This window comes from Ornithodoros turicata, chromosome 7, assembly GCF_037126465.1.
Source record: "Ornithodoros turicata isolate Travis chromosome 7, ASM3712646v1, whole genome shotgun sequence".
NCBI lineage: Eukaryota > Metazoa > Arthropoda > Arachnida > Ixodida > Argasidae > Ornithodoros > Ornithodoros turicata.
In genome coordinates this window covers 37712899-37734931 of record NC_088207.1, presented here as the reverse complement: position 1 = coordinate 37734931, position 22033 = coordinate 37712899, and the positions used below count along the sequence as shown (strand labels likewise).

The following is a 22033-nucleotide window of genomic DNA, read 5'->3' as shown; positions in this document are numbered from 1 at the left end:
GCATATAGTATTCACGCTCCCTACAGATGCAAACGTATACCGCGTTCTTCGCCAACGCCATCCGATAACGCGTACACCACCCATTTCTACGAAACCCATTCACGTCTTTGCATTCGAATAAAACCAGTCATGCGTCGAAAAAAAAAGACACTTTTGGAAACGAATCCCTGGGCGGGACGAATATGCCTAGCACATCAGAGCCGTTTGTGCAAATATACCGCTAAAGCAATACCACAATCTGCATAAATATTACGCCTACCGAGCACACTGTATCCTTCCCAAGGGAGCCGCTACGCGATAATGAAAACGAAATGCATCCGTTCTACTATCCAAACATCAGCTCTGTATGCACACACGCGGGCGTCTCGTCTGCATTCCGAACGTGCAGAAGCGCGTCTGCTGCATGACAAAAACGAAACTGATGGCTGCTTCGAAACAAAAACGCAGCCATAATGAATGGCTGGTGTGATTTTGGACTGTTTCTTTTTTTTTTTTTTGTTAGGCCTACTTTTATTTGCTGTGTCCGTGACACAGAGTCCGTGAGGCACGTGCCACACTTTCGCCCTCTCTCATATACCTCGAAAATGCTATGAAAAAGGCGCGTCAGGGATTCCAAGCGTGACGACGATTCTGCGGCGGGACCGATCTGAACTGCGGTCACATTTTTCGAAAGACTCTTCAGGGGAGCCCGCATAGCAGAAGAGGCATGTCTTGCCAACAGTTTGTTCGAAGGTTATGTTGGCGTTTGTAAGGTTATGGTTAGCTGAGTGTGTCGTTGTCTATCGGATCTGCTGATTCGTCGTCGGTAGAAGACCAAAAGCCGGGGTGTTTTCCCGAGACGTGCGAGCCAGAGGAGAAGAGAAAGCGTACTTTCGTATGAGGGTTTAAGGGCAATACCATAAGAGAGGCGCAAACTCGACGGTGTGGTTGGTGGCAGAGATGGGGAACGCAGGAGAACTGGCGATAGCTGCTTTTGTCTGGACCTTAGGTGAGTGTAACTTTCTTTTTGTTGGTACTCAAACTCAAGTGCTGTGATCTGTCGTTTTGCGGGATGATTCGTGATAATTTGTCAGAGCGATAAATCATTAAATTATAAAGTGAAGTCGTTGTGATGTGCTTAAAGGCGAAGCACAGGCTGAGGACCATATTGTCTGCGTGTATGACAACATGGTTGGTATGCAAGCAAGGTAAAACCAACGAAGAACAACAACAACAACTTTATTTGAATGATGATGAACCAACGAAGAAAATGCAAGTGTGGGCTAGTAAAAAGTAGGCATGTGCGGATAATTATTTTAAAAGCGAAGCGAATAGGGATACATAGCTAAAGAAAATACGAAGGGAATGAAACCAAATCGAATATGATAATAATATATTATCTTATCTTGTGCCGTTTTCGCCTTCACGTGTGCATCTTGGGAACTTTTCGAACCTATTCGGTTTGAAAGGAACATCGATTCAATTCGAAATTCGAATGTAAGTTCCGTGTTCGATCTGGAAAATCGAATACAGAATTATTGGCTTCGAATTTCGAAAAACTGAAATATTCAGACTGCCGATTCACTATTCATTACTGCCTAGTAAAAAGTAGTATACGTATGGAGTCTCAGCGGTTTGACAACGGTGTGCAGAGTTGCATGTCATTCCAGCCGCCATGAAGAAGGTCCTCCATACTATAGTAGCAGCTGTGCCCTCTACTAGAGCACTGCACGGGCCTAATTTTCAGGCCCGTGCCCGGCCCAGGTCCGGCTGCTACGGCCCGCACCCGGCTCGGGCCCGACGTCTTCTATACATTTCCAGCCCGGGCCCAGCCTGTACCCGACTGTTTCCATGCTCAGGCCCGGCCCAAGCCCGCCTCTGCTCTATGTGTTCTCGAGGCTCGGAGGCGTATTTAGATTTACTAAAGAGCACAAATGCTACTGTGGTACTGTGATGTTACACGTAGGGTTTGTCTGTGCAGTGTGGTGACATGTTGCACATGCCGCAGGGTAGGAATGCGGATAATTTGGACCACCTGGGGTTCTTTTGACGTGCGCTATGCTCTGGTCTCTGCTCTCGTCTCCCTTCAAATCCGCGTATTGAAAGAGCACAGCGAGGAAAAGGACCCAGCTAATTGGTGGAGAGTGAGGATGTACGCTCTGTGTTTTACAGGCTGTGTTTCTCTGCCGGCAAGCCGCTGTGTGCTTGGTGCTTGCTTGCTTGCTTGGGAAGGCAGCGCGCAGTGGCGCGTGGGCGATATGTACCTTGCGGATCAAGAGAGACTCATTTCCGCTCTATTGCGCATGCACCGGTGTTATTCCCCATTCTCGAACACTCACGCGAACGAAATATGTCAGAACACCTAACATAACTGACCCTCGTGCAGAACTTGCTCAGCGCGCCCGCTACACCAAACGTCCCCAAATGTGTGTGAGTGCACGTGTTAAATTCAGCCCCATTGCACGAAATAAGCGTGATCACATATAATAAAGTGATAGTTCTCAGATGAGAATACCATGGTACACCATACCCAATGAAAAAAAAGAAAAAAGGTGACATTAAAATTCAGCTGTCCAGTCTCGCCAAATATGTTGGCGTACATGCCCGACCATGGTCGGCGTTGTCAAGCCCGTACCCGGCCCGGGCCCGGTGGCTGAAACCCGAGCTCGGCCCAGGCCCGCATAAAAAACGCAAAGGAGGCCCGGCCCGGCCAGCGGGCCGGGCACGGGCTTTCGGGTAAGCCCGGGCCCGTGCAGTGCTCTACCCTCTGCGTCGGCATTAGCTCCTTATTATGGAGCGTGGCAAGCTTTGGAGTCGTAGCTACTGGTTCATTGGTGTTTGGGAGCCTCGAGAAGTGACAGACACCAAATTGTACCTATCGAGTCATGTGCCTTGTGTAACGGCAAGGCGGCGCACCTGAGCAACTTGTATGCCATGAAATTCCTGTCAGACGGGAGTCGAAACTGGCAACCCGGTCCCCAATTGACATGAGTGGGCGGGTGACCCCTGCGTCACTTGGTCGTGGTTTGTGGGAGCATCAAACACGCGAAAATCGTAGTACACTCTTTAAAAAAAAATGGTTTGTTGTAACTCCTTTTTGGTGAGTACACCCTTGCCCCATATATCACGCTCTTTGGAGTGTACAATTACTCTCCATTACCCTCCACTGAAGGGAGTGAGGGGACTCATTAACGAGGGTAATGGAGAGGAATTGTCCACTCCAAAGGGAGTAATATATGTGGCAAGCGTGTACTCCCCAAAAAGGAGTTAAAACAAACCCTTCTGTGTTAGGAATGCACGATCTTCGCCGACTCATGGATCGGAATCATTATTTTGCGTTTAAACGAAGGAGCTTTTCTCCTTTTTTGTGTCCTTCCTTATCTGTCATTTAGCGAAAGCACCTCACGCTTTGCCTCACGTATAGGAACAAGTACTGACGCGTACACGCAACTGTGGTTTGAAATCCCCTCCACGTGAGCTTTCGTTTTTATAATCTTCTGTAAACAGTGTGCAACTGTGGAATGATAATGGACCTCTGGTCCTCACAATGAAGCTCGTCGGCCCATTCCGTCTGTCCTTTATCCGTCTGTTCGCGTCTGTACGCCGCTCATAACCACAATTGCTTCGCGGTGCTAACACAGGATCGAAAAAGCTACGAAACTGATCATTGCATCCTTTCACAGAACTATCTCTATACGCTGTAAGCCCGGCTACTTGACGCAGCTTTGATGATGGCATATGACCTCTCACGGCTGAGACACTCAAACAACGACGCGATTAAAGTTGAGCAGAGCAAGCTGGTGTATCGATATGGACGGTGTCATTCCCTTAAGGTTGAGCCCGTTGAGGAGGTGGTAGGGACAAAGACACAAAGTCCTAGTCTAGTCTGTCACAGTCCTAGTCCTGTCTACTTGTGTTTTATGTCTTTGTCCCTATACCACCTCCTCGAGCTAAAGCAACTGATGACGATGTTCATGCGTCTTCAGAGCAGATTTTCATAACATAGTGGAACGATTGGCCGTTTCGCGGTCAGGCAACTACTTCAGATCTATTTTGGTTCAGCTTCGGTTCGGCTCAGTTCCGGTTCTGCACAAAATAACTGTTTATAGAGGTTTCTGCTTCGCGCTCAGCTCTGGTTCGGATCTCTGCCCTTCAGACACACCACAGCTGTGGCTCGGTGCGTTCCGTATCACAGTCGCAATCTGTATGTTTTGGCAAAACGGCTTTGTGGCCACGTTGTGCATTTTCGATCGTAGCCGCGTCATCAATTACACCAACGAGGACTGGGCTGCCTTATTAGTTTATTTTCACACAACAGTAGCCGTTACTTTCAGACTGTTTGCTAGGAAGATAACGTAACATCTATCATAAACATGACCTATCCCAAGCAGCACAATGTACTGAAAGTCGAGTGCAATGGGGGTGGACGGGTAGGTGAAAGGCCTTGAACATACCTGTGAAAGGAAAGGAACATATTGGTAAGACACATACCGTCCACCCCCATTGCACTCGACTTTGAGTACATTGTGCTGCTTGGGATTGTCCGACGAGTAAAACGCAATAATTCATATCAGGAACGCATTTAGACGAGATATACGCTTTGTTTTGCAGGCGCGTATCACTTGCTGGCGGGCAGTCGCCGTTTAGTCAATGGCCTTCTTTGGGTTCTTGTTCACTGTGGCTTGCCTGTACTGGGGCACTTTTCTTTTACTTCGAATGTGTTTCGAGTGAGTAACGTCGTCTTTGTATTGCATCGGTGCAGCCCTTTCGTTGGTATCCGAAGTCGATGGGGGCAAGAAGGGAGTGACACTCCTGGATTGCATCAGGCAAGAAATTCCGGCAACGGTAAGTGCACCCGGTCTCCTTTTGCTAAAACCTCAGTGCCACCAGTTTGCCTTTCCAGCTAAAGAAGTAGTTTGTATCAGGGTTGGTAAATGACTCTTTGGGGGTAGCGTGAACCGCTGTAGTCTTGTTTCAACTTCGAAGTTCACCGTCTGACAATCACTTTTGTGTGGTGCAAAGTATAGCTCATCGTCCCTATACATGCGGCAGATTCAACCCATTCGGAGTTTCAAGTCATATTCATATCGGTTACATCTCAGTTATTTGTTCCGTACAAACGCGCGGGACAACGTAGTGGGGATTTGTACACACACACGCACACACAATGAGAGAGAGACGATGATGAGATGGGGCTGATGCCGGCCAGCAGGCTAGGCGCTGCCCCTGTGCCATTTGTAGATAGTTAAAGATGATGATGATGGAGATGCGTATTAATTTTAGGTTGGGGGAGGGGGGTTATGTAGGGGGAAGTGCGGTCAGCCTGCTCTGAAGTGGCGGCTCTATGCACCCAGGGGAGGGAGAAGAGGGGAGGGTGAAAGAGGGAGATGATGGTAGGCTCAGGAGAGAAAGGGGTGTGCTAACCCTCTTGCTCTGGGATTTGGATAGTCCAAGACGACTACCCACCGCGGAAAACATGCGAGCGTCCCTCAGTAGTCTTCGTAGGGACGCTCCCTGTACCACGGTAACCACCAGGATGATTGGCGAAGTTACCCCATCGGAGATTCAGGCGATCAAAGCATGGTAGAGAGGCCTGTTGGACAGGAAATCCCAAAGGTGACGGAGACCTTGGTGCATGTGAGCGCTACTGGATCAGGGGCCCAGCACCTTGTCTATGGTAAAGGGGTTGTGGTCGGTTGTATGCATCCCATGCTGTAAGATCTCGCGTTCCCGATGGTGGACAGGGCAGTCCATAAGATAAGATTTGTATAGAAAATGGTACGCTACTATACAAAACACGGTTGCTGTATTTGAACTCGGATAGAAGCGTCGCGAACTCCCAACAAAACCATTACTTTGGGTGAGCTTTATGTAAGTCATTATTTCCCTAACTTAAAAACGAGGGAATCATCTGAGTATCCTCAACTCCCTAAGGATACTCAGGGAAATTGTGTATCTTCTTCAAGAATCAGTGTGTATTGATATCAAGTAGGAGGGCTACCTACGGGAGGCAGTCACCTTTACACCGACGGAAAAATCAGAAAGTGCAAAAATTCCTATTTATGGGATAAAAGATGCTGTTACTTTGACAACAATGCAAAAAGAAAACAGGATGGCTCGAAAAAAAAAAGTGCCATGAGGCGTGGAGATTAGGATTACAAACCACATATTCGCACAAAAAGCAAGAGAGGGAGGTTTCAAATCTCGCGGGTCAGAAGAGCATCTTCCCTCCACTGTCAGTGTGTGACGTCACGTCATCCGCCCAATAGTGAAGCGCGCATCTTCTTTTCTTTCTTTTTGCTGTTGTATTTGGCGCCGCCCTTCCTGCGTCTGACGCAGAGCAGTCGGTCGGTCGCCTTGCACGCGCGCTGTAGCAGACGATTCTTGGAACCCTATAAAAGTGCTCGGATGATCTGACTTCGCAACACGCCAGAAGGAGCTGGCAGAGACGGCCACCGCTGGTTTTGATTCATTTGCATAACAAGATTCGGCGAGGATATTTCAACGCGTTTCGGTAGTTTTAAAAGATACGAGGACTGTCTCCCATTCTGCTCTGTTTTGCGAGAAGGACCCTAATAAAATAGGGCTAGTTAGTGAATTTTAGGTAATAGACCCGCGAAACGTCATCATGACGTTGGTAGACAGACTGAAAGCGAAACAAATCTGACGGGGCGGGCTGGGTTCCACGAATGGGTAGTTTTTCGCTGCTTCCTATTGAAGGAAAAGTAGGACCGAAGGTCGCGTCCCTTTCAGGGACCATCGAAATCCCCTCAAGACCCTGGCTTTCAGGCGCGACCTTGTTCGCCCCTAGCTTCGAGATTAGTTCAACTGTACCAAATTGGTGGCGCTGTCGAACAGTGTGACGTTATTTGTTTACCGGGAAAGGTCTATTAGACACCTATAGTAGTTAGAGATTGCACATTCTCTTCGAGAGAATATGTCCTTCTGACCGTATAACCCACCTACAAAAACTGCAGGGGCGGATCTAGGATTTTCCCGAGGGGGGGTCCACTGTGGGCAAGTACCACGTGCATGCTGGGATTAGTCCATTGAACCCTATGTTGAAGTCTGGAATTGAGGGGGGTCTGGACCCCTGCCCCCCCCCCCCCCCCCCTCGATCCGCGCCTGGAAGGCTGTATCTTTGCTGCTCTCACAGCAGATGCGCCATTAAAACCTGAATCATCTTTATCATCTCACAGCTTTTTTTTTTTCACAAAAATTCTGTAACGAATAATGAAGACGTCCTGTGTGTATGTAGAAGGGTAGAAAATACAGCTAACCGGTAAGGAAGTGTGAAGAGCAGTGACTCAGGACGAGAGCCGCAGAAATTTTGAACAGGGGCTGTTCTTCTGTGTTCTTCTTTCGTTCTTCCCACAGTCTCTGTTCGAAATATCGGCGGCTCTCGTCCTGAGGCACTTTCCCTCACCCTGTATGCATGTTCAAAGTGCCTCATTTCCTCATTCATCGCGACGATGTTGTTATTGTTCGGGAAAATTGCTGGCATCCACGGGCGATAGAGCTGAATAAACATCATTTTTTTCAGGTCTCGCCTAAATTCCAGGAGTGTGTTGACAACGTTACAGTCGGCAGTTTTTACAAATTCTTAACGGTGAGTGTGCCAATATTCTAAATCCGGGTCGGACCAAATTTGTCAGTATAGAATTTTCGCTGTGCAGTGAGCGCAAATGTTATCTGCTTTGTAGCCAGTCTGCTTTCAGGAAGTTCATTGGGCGTACATGCGAATGGTTATGTCATATTTTTGTACATTGTGCAGGGCCTGCAGTGTATACTGAGGCTGGCGAATGCAGTGAGTATATCGTCTAATTTGTGTGTCTTCCTCTATTCTCTCGGCTGATGCAGACATTACTGGTCACTTTTGCAGATCAAACCGGATCGCTTTGTCGATACGGCGCTGCTCTTCTCAGCAGTGGGCGACTTCAAGGGTACCCGGTTCGAACTTGCAGTCGACAAATGTGCGAAGCCCCCAATGGTGGTGAGCAGCATGCCTCTTAACATGCCAAATTTTGTAGCTGTGTAGTATACTATACAGAATACATGTTACCAATTTTCCCGGCGACTGGGCGGTGAAATGCGCCCATATGATACTTTCATATCTAAAGTTATAGCTATACTACGATGAGGTGGAATCGACCATCTGTCTGCAAGGAAGAAAAGTAGCCGAAGCTCTTTGGCTGCACGTAAAATATGTGTTCATAAGTGCTCAACGCTGCCATACCAGCACTGGACAGCTGTTTCGGCCTTGCTGGGCCATCTTCAGCAATGCACAGGTAGACGACGTTTGAGCGAGTGGCGTCAGAAGGTCACGTGGTCACGTCGTTCACGTGTTACGTGACCTTCGTTCGGGTCCATGTCGGTGAGCGTCGTGCCCTACAGAAGCAATCCCCTCGTAGCCTATGTGGAAACCCGTGTTTCCACAACCTCGGGGCGTCAGCCCGTCCGCCGCACCCGCCAGGAAAACACAGCAACGACAAAATGCAATCAGCAACAACAAGGATTTATTTCGCTTACATCTGCGGCTGCTCCGTCTTGCCCGACACTCCCCGCCAAGAATCATCTCCGTCAAACCCCGCTCGTGCTTTTAAATGTTGCAAAAACGCCCCCTTTACTATCATGTGATTCCCACACGCTACTCCTTTTCGAGGGCACGAACTGATAGCTTATCAGTTCCCACACCTACGAGGGTGGTTCCATAAGTTTCCGGCCCGACCAACTTTTCATAGTCATAGAGACGAAACAAGTGTATCACTTTTCGACATAGTCACCCTTAACTTCGATGCACTTTTGACACCTTTCAACCAGCATTCTTATACCCTTGTAAAAATAGTCCGAAGTTTTGTCCGCAAAATGCTGGAAAACTGCCTCTGGCACCTCACTATCGTTTTGAAATCTCCGTCCTCTGAGATCCCTCTTCAAGCTTGAGAACAGGAAGTAGTCACTCGGTGCCAAGTCTGGACTGTAGTGTGAGTGGTGGATTTATTCGAAGCCGCACTCCTTCAGTGCAGCCTTGGCAACAGAAGCCGTGTGGACAGGGGCATTGTACTGTAGCAACCGCACACCTCGACTCAACCTGCCGCGCCTCTTTTCCTTGATGGCGTCTCGCAGTCGGTGCAGGAGTGAAGCATAATAAGTCGCATTCACTGTAGTGTTCCTCTCTTTGAAGTCGATGAGGAGGATCCCGTGACAATCCCAAAATATTGTTGCCATGATCTTCTTTGTGGATTGTGTGACCTTGGCTTTTCTTGGGGGTGCTTCTCTTGGTTTGCGCCATTCCATCGACTCCTTTTTCGAAAGGGGATCATAGTAGAGCACAATAGTCTCATCCCCTGTGACAATTGACTTCAATATTTCTTCTTCGTTCTCTTGACAGAGCTCCAAAAACTCTTTGGCACAGACGACGCGCTGTTGCTTTTGAACTGACGAGAGAAGTCGTGGCACCCATCTCGCACTGACCTTTTTCATGTGAAGGCCCTCGCCGATGATGCGAAAAACGGTTGTTTTGGAAAGCCCCAGCCTTTCTGAGATTTCCTTAACCTTCAGACGCCTGTCGCTCAGCACTTCCTCCTCGACAGGAGACAAATTTTCTTGTGTCACCACTTCCACTGGACGACCATCGCGTGGATCATCTTCAATGGACTCTCGCCCCAGTCGAAACTGCTTAGCCCAGTCTACCGTTGTGTACGGCGGAGAGGCTTCCCTGTACACGTTGTCCAGTCGCGCTTTAATATCTTTAGGCGAAAGTCCCTCTTTTGTCAAGAATTTTATCACAGCGCGGTACTCGATTTTTTTCCATTTTAACTGAAGTGTGCATCCTGGCTGTTTGAAATGCCGCCCTCCAACCGACAAAAGCATGGAGAGGGTTGAGGGTGGTGCTCCGGCCCTCTAACAGATGGCGCCACGCGTCCTCAATCGCATTTTCAAATTCGCGCGCATTTTCTACCTCGGGCAGGAAACTTATGGAACCACCCTCGCATTAGAGCTTTCGTATTGATTTTGCGCGAGTAATTCGTTCTGAAACGGTGTAGATTTCAAACCGAAACAGAAGTGCGGAGAGGCGAAACCAGAGCAGAAACCAGAGCTTCCGCTTGTCCCACGATTCGTACGGAGGAAGAGACAGTGACGTCAGCCCGCATCGTCTTCTGCTCGGAGCCTATAGCCACTTCGCCTGCGAAACTCTCGGGTTCGCAAAAAGTTCGTGGCAGCTATGATGATGATGATGACGATGACAAGAAAACAAATGAAGACGTCCAGCAAATAGGAAAATTGAATGTGGAAAAAAAGCGGAAAAAAAACGCATTTCGCCTCTAAGGTTCGAAGCCTAGGTAGAAGGTACGAGCCTAGCCACTTCATCTGCGAAACTCTCGGGTTCGCGAAAAGTTCGTGGCAGCTATGGGGGATTGGTTTTTTGCAGTAGTTTCCAGAAGGGGCTCACCTCACTTTAGCGAGGTTGGGTCAGTTTGGGTTTGACGTATTGGGCGGGGGGGGGGGGGGGGTCTGGGGGCGCCCCCCCTCCCAGGCACGCACTAGGCGGTGCGGGCATGAGACTGTGCCGCCGGTTAGGTCAGAAGGTCCTCAGTAAATTGGGGTCTTCTTCCGGGAAGCTATTGCGAAAAACCTCTCCCCAGCTATGGTAATGATGACGACGAGGATGATGATGATGATGACAGGAAAACAAACGAAGACGTCCAGCACATAGGAAAATTGACTATGAAGAAAACACGCCTTTTCGCCTATAAGTTCGAAGACGTGACAGCGATAGCTTTATAATTTTCGCGCAATGTTTTCACGGTTGTGCCAATGGCGAATTTGCGTGGTCATTTCGTGGTAACACGGCCTAGCGCTCGGCAACTACTAGTCTGGTGCCCGCGCTGGATCACGTGACCGTTGCCACCCGAACGTGAGTGCCAGGACTCTAGCGGTTTAACTCCCCTTGATGCTGCTAGGAGCGCTCTTCCGGGTTCCCTCGTCTGCTACTCTATATACATTGTTCATGACGATGGCAAAGCATATCACGGTCCGCAGCGATGTTTACAGGCTACTGGAGGGTCCCTGCAGTGGAAATCTGTCAGGTAAGCACAGCCATAGTGGCACAGCCAAAAATACAGGCGGCGACGGCTGATGTGACAACATCGTATAAGTGCTCAGAATGTGGCAAAGAAATCTGCCAGGAAATGGCCACGCGAATTTGCCAATATGGACAACTGTTTTCACACTTGCGTTACTCAAGGAGTAACAACAAACGTTCATGATCAGTAAGGTATGTCAGGAAGCGCGAGGCACTGCAACTGCGTGGCAGTATATTCTTGCCGATGACTACGTTAATACACGCGCCTTTGCGAGCGGTCCGTGCATTCAGCAGCAGCGGTGCACTGCGCCTATATTCTACTTTCGTTCTTCAGACAGCGGACGCACTTTATGTGATGTCCGCCTCATTGTGAGGAGCCTGGTACAATGGCGACAAGCGCGCAGGCCTAGGTTTATTTCCCTCTACCTGCGCTGCGACTGACTACCGCGCCGGCTAATGCCGGTGCTGAAGGTGGTGCGACGTCATTGTGCGTGATGTGCGTGTACGAGTGGTGCGTGTGGTTGATGCCAGTTGATGCGAGATGTCAGTTGGTGCGAGTGGTGCGATTGTGCGTGTCATTGTGCGTGATGTTGTGACGTCATGTCGCGGTGACGTCGTTCCGTTTCTGCTATACGCTCACCATAATCACCGTCGACGCTGCAAAACCCTGTGTTTACAAACATGTGACGTCAGGAGAAGACCGGCTCGATGTTATATTTGACTGTGGCGAGCGAGAAGCTAGCGGAAAAAACGCGGCGGCTGATATAGGCTGATAAAGCTGATACATACAGGGATCGGAGCCGAAACTGAACCCGAACCGAAAACCGGAAAAAACCGTTATTTTCTGACGAACCCGAACCGAACCGAACCCGAACGATTTTTTTTGCTTGTCCTGAGCCGAACCGGAACTGAACCGAAAAAAATTGATACGGTTACCGGTTCGGGAATCGGTTCACAGGTGAATTAATTGTACTACTGACCGACCTTTTTTTTTTTTCTCTCCTGTACGGTTATCTCACGCCTTTCTCTTACAATCGTGTACGGTGAGCGTAAGCTTGCTTGCATGTAGCAAAATTACTGCCCGTGGACCGGTTAAACCGAGGCCGAAAAAAGTAACTGTTCCAATCCCTGTAAATGCCCCGACCGCTGACAGATTTTTTTTTGTCTGTGTATGTGCGGGGGTGGGGTGGGGGTGGGGGGTTCTCCCTGAGCCGAACCCGAACCGAACCGATATACCTGAACCGGTTCAAGCTGATAATTTCGGTTCAGCGGAGCTAAACCCGAACCGAACCAATATGCCTGAACCCGAACCCGAACCGGACCGAAAAAAATACCGGTTCCGATCCCTGGATACATAGAGCCCACCAGCGTGCTTTGCGCAGCGGCGTTACAATGGCGTAGGGGCTCAGGTCGTCTATAGCTGTAAAACAATATTGACAAAGGCAAAAGTTAGACCGACAGAGGGCGCCGAGTGTCCGCATGCATCTTATGAGGGGAAATCACAAAGCGCGTATTAGAGTGGTTTCTTCGAGAAACTTAATTCACCAGTGTTTGCAGCACAGTCGAGTTCCTGACATCACGGCGTTCTTGCTTCTTGCAGGCTATGAAGTTCACCACTTGTCTCTTCAGCCGCTTTCAAGAAGTAAGTATATTATATCAGGCACAAAAATTACTTTTTTTTTTTTCACATTCAAGCAATAAGCTTACGAATGTCTTCTGTCTATACAAACAGATATGCAAAACTCGTGTCAGGATGCCTGGTTGACTCTCACAGGACGGACTAACTTCGGGGAGGCGCCAGTGGCAAGATGTGCCTCGCAGGTTTCATCAAGGGATGAAGGCATCACGAATTAATATTTTAAAATGGAGGTTTTAGACCTATTGTTAAACTATACGTAATATTCATTAATGAGCGTACTACTGAGGAAAGTATTATTAGCGTTACTCTGTGCATATATACACTCATGTGGATAGCATTCATTGTTTAGAAGTACTTAGTACATATCTATATAATGAGGGCTGCTAGTATTTACAATGCACGAAAATAGTTGGTGTCGTAATATTGTATTGATTAATGTACGTTAAATGAAGTGGTACGTATAGGGACACGTTGACAGTGTGAGGCCCTCTATGTGCAAACTAAGTCAGCCAAATCTACACTAAATATAATATCGAATGCGCACATCAACTATACCAATACTGAATAAGCCACGCGGGAAGCCAAACGTACACAAATACAGATATACAAATGTGGGAATATCTTGCGGGTGGGTACAGTGGGACATGTGTACAGAGTGAGTTATGCAATGTGGTGTGATTACACGTTCATCGACGAACAGCGCGGCCATGTGAGAAGGTGAGCATCAAGTAGAAACCTAACATTCAATGTTGCGATTACGAAATCGTTAGCGCAGTCTTTGAACATTCGTGAAAACGAGAGAGGCTCATGTCGGAAGCTAAGGATTTTCATCCAGCTGTTTCCTGACTCTGAGGCTCCTGATTTAGCATAGTCTATTCGTACCCTTGTGAGTGCTAGCACTATATATATGTTTTTTTTTTTTCTGCACACGATGTTACATGGTCGTATATGGTCGCAGAACGCGTCTGTGCACTGTTTACTGTGTTGCACACGTGTGGAACCATCATTCATTTCCGTATTTTTATTTCACGCAATTCAATGCATTCTGTTTCGTCTCGCGTTCTAAAGTCAAGGAATGATTTTATGGAGATGATTTTCTAGAAACTTTAGATTCTGCTCTGAAAGCTTCTAGTGAAAATGCACTGGAACGAGTGTTATGTGGAAAGGGTAAATCCTGATGTTCCCCATCCGTTCAGTGACTTCCGCACTATTTTTCTTTGATGGTGGAAAGCAGTCCCACGTTATCATCATTTCTGTTGAGAGAGGAAAGGTGGAGAGGAAAAGGGTCACACGAAAAATAAGTTGCCTTCGTCTGCATCAGGACGTGTCAAACAATATTTTTTAGTCATTCTGCGTAACAAATTGCTCAACGTGCTTCGGAATGACCTAAGATATTTCGCATGGTATTGCTGTTCCTCCATTATTCCTGCCTACCTTTCCATTTATCGTTGGAAGCAGCACTCCCATGTAGACGCGCCGCCGTCTGCCAACCCCATAATATCCGTGAACTGGAGCTGACCGGGTGACTTTATCAGGGAGATGTCAGCGGAAGAGAGCAAGGGGGAAAACACACACCAAGAAGATATCGCGGAAGAAACACCAATAGTACCCGAACGACGCTGGAAGAAGCGACGTAAGACTTGTTGGAAAACGGAAAGAAGGGTGTGCAAAGCGATGCACGCTTCTGCTTGCTAGCAGACGACAGACGCAGATGACATATTGCGCAACGAGCGGACGGAAACTTTCCTAGTCGAATGGCAAACGCGGGAAGACGTGACGTAAGACGCAGATGGTCACGTGTCTCAACTTTGACGTTGCTCTTTTCACACCCGCGTATCCGCCGCTATCTCGCCCGATGAAGCCGCTCGTGCGGATACCCCATCAATGTATGTAATGATGTCCTACGAATGGTTTTATGTTCATTGTTGTCGAGGTCGATATCTGAACGCTTTCGTGGAGAGCTTCTAGCGGTACAGCACGGCAGTCACGCATGGTGTTACCCATTACTATATCGTCACTAACGCTTAGCGAACTATCGCACATGTGTGACGCACCCATAAAAAATGTTTTTTTTTATTTTTTACGTTCATGAATTTGAGTTGTATGTAGCACACGTCACGTGGCTTGAACCCGTCACTTTCACTTCGGCACCCGCTTGCAACTTCAAGTTTCTCCCTCGGGCTTGAAGACTCACGGTTGTCGCCACAACTCTCTCAAATATAATTGGTTCCTATAGAAACGTAATTTTTGTATAAATTCTGCGCAAGGTTTATTGTAATATTTTTAGCAGTAATATTATTTTTAAACGCGATGTGGTCAGCGTCTTGTCCCATCCCCAGTCTACAATAGAAGAGTCTATTGTAAACATTTGAGATTGGTAGTAATCGATTGCACGCTATTGAGGACCTTCAATAAAAGAAATACAGGCAAAGAAGAAAAAAAAACTGTGTTGGGGGAAAAGTTGACGGAAAATGCACACGATTTCCCGCTTCAGGCACCTGCTGCAATTGAAGCCTGCAAGGGCATTCCTATAATTTCACACAAAGTACCTAACACGTCTTGCAGTGTCACTGTCATGTTCGCCGGTTGCACGTGTCGTTTATATCGTCCGTCGCATTTTTCGCAAGCTGCTGTTTCAATGTTCTTGGCTGTGTGAGGTTGTAAATAGAAGTGTAAATAAATTGTGAGGTTCTATGTGAAAAGGCACCATGTGATACATGTTACTGAATGTGACGCTCTCAGAGATTTTGAATGACAAACGTTAAAGAGGTTGCAGTTGCAATAAACTAAAGGTGAATTAAATTATGAAATTATCCATATTTTGTCGCGGTGTATGTAAATGTATGTTAATAAAACGTGAAAAAAGATTTTAGCCGTCCACGGATAACACGCAAGATACATAAAGTTCAAACAACAATACGTACAAAGGACGGGAAGGTAGTCTTGTGAGGCAATGAGAAACGGATCAAAAAGTGGAAGCTTTCCGTTTTTCGCCTGGCAATGGAAAGACTTTCATACTCCTTTCAAGGCGTTTTATTGATGTTGTACACAGTGGCAAACAGATGTACATAATGCATACTTGATGAATCTTAAACAATCCTACCACGTATAATATACATTCTGGTGTGGTTCATTGTATTGAGAATCACTGGCGACCTGCAGCGGCTGGAACTGGACACGTCTGCAAGTAAGGTCGACCGTCATGGACTGCGCTAAAAAGTAACCGGACACTTGCAAAGAAAGTGTTCTACGTACCCTCTCCAAGTGGGTGATGACGCACTGTACTGCACGAGCAACCTGTTAGGCAAAAAGGGCGCTATTAAAGCAACCTGTTATGCAGGGCGGAGCCCTTATGCGATCCAGACGAACAAATATATGTATATACAAACAACAGTATGCAAAACTGGATGCGGAAATACCTTTCCAAGAGTCAAATTTCATCTATCACATCTCTCAATATAACACATAAACTGCCAAAAATTTATTTGTGTGTTGCACATAATGTGAGATAACAACAATTGTAATGAATTAATGATGCAGTTCAGGGAGAGGGAAGAGTGATGGTTTTAGTTAGTTTGTTTGTTTTTTCTTGTTTTGGGGGGGTTCGTTCATTGAGGCGTTCATTATGGAAGCTGCAGAATTCGTCAGGTGACGAATTCAACTTCGTCCTTGCTTTTTTTTTTTTAGCACCGTTTAAACTCAAACTCAAACTCAACGGTATAGAGAATGAGATGAGCTAATGAAATTAGTTGATGGCGAAACTTCATACTGCTTGCGTTAGTTACGAAGCCTACTGAACAAAATATATATGGTAAAATCTTACTCGGACGTGCTCACACGTACGTTTACTCTACAACGACAGAACAAGGATAGTTTTTTGTCGCGTTCTCTAGTCATATTCTACAAACTGGCTACTTCGATTACACGCAAAAAGAATGAAAGAACGAAGTCACTGCAAAATTACAGGACGGTTACGAGTCGTGTAACGCGAAATTCAGCGTCAGCTGTGCGTGTGGTGAAATGAGGCCGGATGAAAGTGTGTAGACAAATTTATTTAAGCGTGATGAGTATTGATTTGTGGTCGCTGAAATGGTTGGCTAGGTGAGGGGTGTCCTGAACGAGGGGGGCTGTTCTGGAACACCAAGTCTATGCATGAGCCATGTTGTGGGTTTGCGAATGTCGGTGCACAGCGGAAGGTCCAGTTGTTTGGACATATCACTTAGGAAAGTGGTGTTCTTGGCCAGTGAAACGTCCACGTTGAAGTCTCCGACGACGAGAAGCTTGCGCGTTCGGTAAGGCGCGAGTACATAAACGATAAAGTCGCGGATGCGATCCGGCGCGGCGCGTAGCACACAGCCACCACGAGCCCGGTGGGAAGCTGCACGGCACAAATTTTTCCGACGTCGTCTCCAGGAAGCGTGACGTCAAGTGGTGTAGCCAGTACTCCGGCACGCAGGTAAATGGCAACTGCGGCCGCTCGGTTGCCCTTGCCACTGCGACGCGCCCCGCAGCAGCACTTGAAGCCGTCAACGTGTATCGGTCTCTCCGTCTTCATCCACGTCTCGGAAAGACACAGAAGTGATGTCTTACGGAGGACATAGGTCTTCTGCGTGGAGTTGTACGGAGCGCACATATACGGCTGCGAGTGTCAACGAGTGGGGCTTGTTTAGTTGTTCCACGCACTGCGTAGTGATGGTGCGTAGGCGGTGCTTTTGCAGTCCATGAAATTCGTCCGCCAAAGTTCTATCGATATTCGCCTTTCCGTGATAGAAGTTCAAGTCATTGCCACTCACTCAGCCACTTAGCCACTCACTCAGTCAGCTATCTCACTTTCCATCGATAGCGGTTGTAAACTGGCGGGATTCTCCTCCTTACTCACAGCACTGAGCGCACATGCGACAAGAATTTTGTGCGGGCATGCGAATGCCGCCGACGACGACGCGATCTCGGGAAAGTTCCCATTAAAATTGTACAAATAACATAACTCGAGTGTCTTTCCCCGCTGTCTGCGTCGTTTTCGTTCACGCCGCTCCTGTGATAGTATCTTCCCCTTGTCGTCGTTTCCTTGGGGACATGCGAATGCCGACGACGACGCGATCGCGAGAAAGTCTCAACTATACTATAACTATACAGCTGACGCTGAGGTTAACCAGCTGTAGGGCTCGAACCCACATCTTCTGGATTGCCGGTCCAGGGCTCTACCAATTGAGCTAAGCTAACATACCTCCCCAACATCAGCCTCAGCCTTTTTATGTAGAAAACTTTTTTAAATTCTGTGTTAGCACCGCGATGCAACTGTGCGTACAGACGTGGACAGATGGAGAGAGGACAGCAGGAAGGAATGGGGGACAAGGGGGGTGTAGGAAACTAATGTCGCGATCGTAATTAAGGGCTACATGCACACATCCATCACCAAGCAAATGTTTTATGAGGCTGCGTTTTTGCAGATCTTTACACATTAACCCGGCCCAGGACGCATACTAACCCCCCTGTCCCCCACTCCTTCCTGCTGTCCTCTCTCCATCTGTCCACGCCTGTACGCCGCTCATAGCCACAGTTGCTTCGCGTCGCTAACACAAAATTTAAAAAAAAATACACATTAACCGCACTTTCCCAGACAGCTTAAGGATCCCACCATACGCGTATGAAGAAATGGAAATGGTGTCCACATTACCTGCACGTTGTTCTCCGCTTGGGGGCATGTGTTGAAAGCCGCCTTCAGATCCGGCTTCTGCACTGAAGCTGCTGCCTGTCGCATTGCTTGCAGGTTCACTCGAGTACCTTGTACCTGTGGAGTTGGTGCATGGAAGTTTCTTGTACGGAGTATTTTCACTAGTCATTCATCGCAACGAACAGCTATTACATAATGCACGAGCTTTCGAGGGAATGCCATTAACCTAAAGAGGCCATTTCTCACTTGTAACCGTGCAAGTGGAATGGTCAAGGCTTTGACGCCTGTGACGTCATCGCTCGCCATGGCATCATGGCACTGTGCTCAAGAACGAGTAAAACCAACCACACCACGTGGAAGAATAATTCACAATGTCCATACGGGTTTATGCATAGTCCATTTGCATAGCATATTGTACATGTACTCATCATCGTCTAATGTATATACACACGTGTGTGTGTGTGTGTGTACATGTACTGCATAGTTGTAGTAGTATGCATAGTAGACACAAAAACATAACTAGCACAACTAGCCAACTGATGTTCTAGGGCGTCAATAAATTTTCCTGTAACACAGAAGAATACTTATTTTTACTCGTGGGTTTGCGATGCAGTTGAATGCACTTGTAATTATACACCATTACAAAAGTATGGCGTATCACGTGCTCGTTGTCTATTTATTTACTTGTCTATTTACTGATGATTTTGTTTTATTCATATTCGGGGTCGTAGTTTCCTGTGGCATCGCCCAGGAGCTGAGCAGTTTGATACCAGCAAAAAAGCATAGTACACGCAGCAGCAAGCATCTGTACAAACATTAAGTTCTCTGGAAGAGGATATACAGATTTCGAGATATCGAGAGTCATTTAGTTCCCTTTTAAATTGAGCACTGTCATTGAAGAAGTAGCTTTGAAACACCGATTATGCTAATAGGAAATATGGGGTGCGTAAAATGAGTGCACTCACCAGATTGTAATGACCCAGCACGCACTGTAAGCCCTGTTAGAAAAGAGTTGGTTATTGATGTTCTAAATGTAATATAAAATAAAAACGTAAAAACGTTTCACCTCTCGGAAATTGTGGTGTTGAGTTCCACGAGCTCTGTCATGGCAGGTGTTGTAGGCTCCTCTGGTCTGCAGCAGAAAATGAAACAAATTTGACAAACCGTCTGAGTTGACGGGGACTCAAGAAGCAGTTGGGTTATCCCTGTGTATACTATCGCAGGATGTTTTAATGGCTCCAACGTACCTCCTCAGGAAGCTTGTCTACCATGCAGGATCTCCAGTCATTGTACACTAATCCTGTGGGAAGGGCATTATTTGGGTTTAGGGGTTGCAAGTGGGAATGATATTCGAGCTAATGTTTAGTAAGGATGAAGATGCGTTGCACGCATGTGATACTCAACGATAAAGAAAATGTTCACGGAGACGGACAACAGGACGCGATGAACAGCAGTCGCTTCAAGTGCATAGCGACTCCAAAATTGAACTGCGAACTCTGTTAACGTGCTATATAAACATTAATTAGCTTGAAAACGTTTCAGACCCTCGATTCCGCACTGCTTCGATAGACACAATCGGGAGTTTTAGTATAGATTGGGACTCAGTCAACCAAGAACGCTGTGAAACCGAAGTTGAGAAATGCTGTGGGGAGCCCCCTCAGACGAAGAGTGATTCTTAGAGCCGCCTTGGAAAGACTGGACCACCGTCCTCTACAGACTAAGTGAAGCTCCTCGGAGAATGGCCATGGGATCTTAGACATCGTGCGACAGCTGCTTTAATCACATTCCTTGTGGACATTTTTATTTATAATTTATTTTTATTTATAATTCGTTTCTAACTTTTATTTTTAAGTGTTTCGGAGAACTCTAATCTAATCTGAAGAGTGTGATTAGCTTACCATGTACACGGAACTGTTATCATGAACACGTTCCGATCTATTAAAACCATAAGCGTTGCGGTTACAACCAATAGGATGTATACTACCTACTATATACTACAACGTATTCAGCGGATGAGATATCTGTTACTCACGGGTGTTGGTAGCCGTCTTCCGTGCTGCTACGGATACGAAGAAAACCAAAGCGAAGACTACTAGGCACTTCATAACTGGGCAATGCACCTCGTGCTCTCCAAGATGAATGCTGCGACTGCTCTGCAGGATCCTCAGACACGCTTATTCAGGCGACGCTTGTCCGAGTGATATGCCAGAACTCGTTCGCGCAAGGAGAGATTATTTGTGGAAAAAGAAGGGAAAGAGACTTCCAACAGAAAGGTGCGTGCATACAGGGAATGAAAAAACAAATTACACAGAGACCAACAGGTTCGACGAAACAGGTTTCGGCCAAAGCGATGGCCCTGATTAAAAGGCTCTCCCTTTCGTTTCGATGCTAAGTGGCGACTTACATCATACTGCATTAATAAAAGATAAGCACGATAGCTGGTCGCTTGTTTGTATTGCCGGAGTGTGCTGGCTGTGCTGTAACATTTGGAACTATAAACACGTGGTTATATGTGTAAAGCGTTCCAAATGTTAACGTAGCAATAATCGACAGAATTTGCAGTAATTCCAGTAATTAGCAGTAAGCGGGAACATAATGCACAAAACGAGGCCTCGGGACGAGGCACGAAATATTCTGAATGGCCTAGAAAGGCTTCTATTTTTCTTTTTACCACCATGCATTTGCATGTAATAATTATGTAATTTGCAGTAGATTTACACAGAGGGTGAGTCATTCATATTTTTGTGTCGACATGATCGATGCACGTGCCGCGGGGTGGGACTGTGGATAATGTCAACCACCTGAGAACTCCGTTCTTCGACACACGGTGCTGACTTGGGAACTGCGCACTTACCTCCCCTACATTTCTACCGTACTCGGTCAGGCGCACTTACATGCAATCAGAGCAGTTGTAGTCAGTCACTCAAAGGGCGAAAAAAAAAAAAAATTAAAAGAGTAATCTTAGTCATTTTGGAGACTACATGCATTGCTACAACCGCTGCACGGAAGTTTATCCGAAGTTTTGAGGACTGTTTGCAGTGTTGTTGAGCAAATTTCTGGGTCGGCAACTTTACTCTTTTTTTTCTTGCAGAGAGCCACTAAGGAACGCGTTACACGGAGAAGAAGGGCTACGAGTGATACTCTAAGGTTTCTATATAGTTTGTAGAGTGTACATTTCTTCGAGAAAGGAGAGAGAGAGAGGTGGTACTGAAGCATGATTTCAACCGTGTAATGATGCATCTTTTTTGGAAAATGGAAGTGACAAATCACGTGCTCACACTGGAGGGATTTAAAGAAAATATTTATGCACGCTCTATGCTCTAATGATGTTGTGTAATTGTGTAATGTGTTTACACGCACGTACATGTACACTTAAAAAGGCGGACTCCCCTAACTGTAAAAACGATTAAAAAACCCAGTGCAAGGGGACAACGAAAGGGACAAAAAACGAGACAAGCACAGCACTGTGCTTGCTTTCAGTGCTGTGTTTGTCTCGTTTTTTTGCCCCTTTCGTTGTCCCCTTGCACTGAGGGTTTTTTATCGTTTTTAGAATGGATCACCAACCAGCCCGGATTTTAACTTAATTCCCCTAACTGGCCGAACGTGTGGGGTCTGTTGAGGACACTGAACGCATCTCGCTGTCCCACCGGCGATATTATCA

The 22033-nt window shown here is 46.9% G+C and overlaps 2 protein-coding genes across 2 annotated transcripts; one reads left to right on the top strand and one right to left on the bottom strand.

Annotated features, from left to right (window-relative positions):
* The first annotated feature begins 592 nt into the window (after positions 1 to 592).
* On the top strand, positions 593 to 15568 carry LOC135401002 (uncharacterized). The gene is made up of 7 exons (XM_064633090.1): positions 593 to 988; positions 4742 to 4824; positions 7523 to 7588; positions 7754 to 7786; positions 7862 to 7972; positions 12663 to 12704; positions 12795 to 15568. Exons 1-7 carry the CDS (start codon positions 940 to 942, stop codon positions 12825 to 12827), a joined length of 417 nt encoding a protein of 138 aa, XP_064489160.1. The 5' UTR covers positions 593 to 939; the 3' UTR covers positions 12828 to 15568.
* A 150-nt stretch (positions 15569 to 15718) lies between these two features.
* LOC135401001 (uncharacterized) lies at positions 15719 to 20653 on the bottom strand. Its single transcript, XM_064633089.1, has 7 exons — positions 20405 to 20653; positions 19620 to 19672; positions 19439 to 19504; positions 19338 to 19370; positions 18376 to 18489; positions 15957 to 15998; positions 15719 to 15882 (listed from the first exon to the last, which is right to left on the bottom strand). Exons 1-7 carry the CDS (start codon positions 20475 to 20477, stop codon positions 15847 to 15849), a joined length of 417 nt encoding a protein of 138 aa, XP_064489159.1. The 5' UTR covers positions 20478 to 20653; the 3' UTR covers positions 15719 to 15846.
* Positions 20654 to 22033: the final 1380 nt, after the last annotated feature.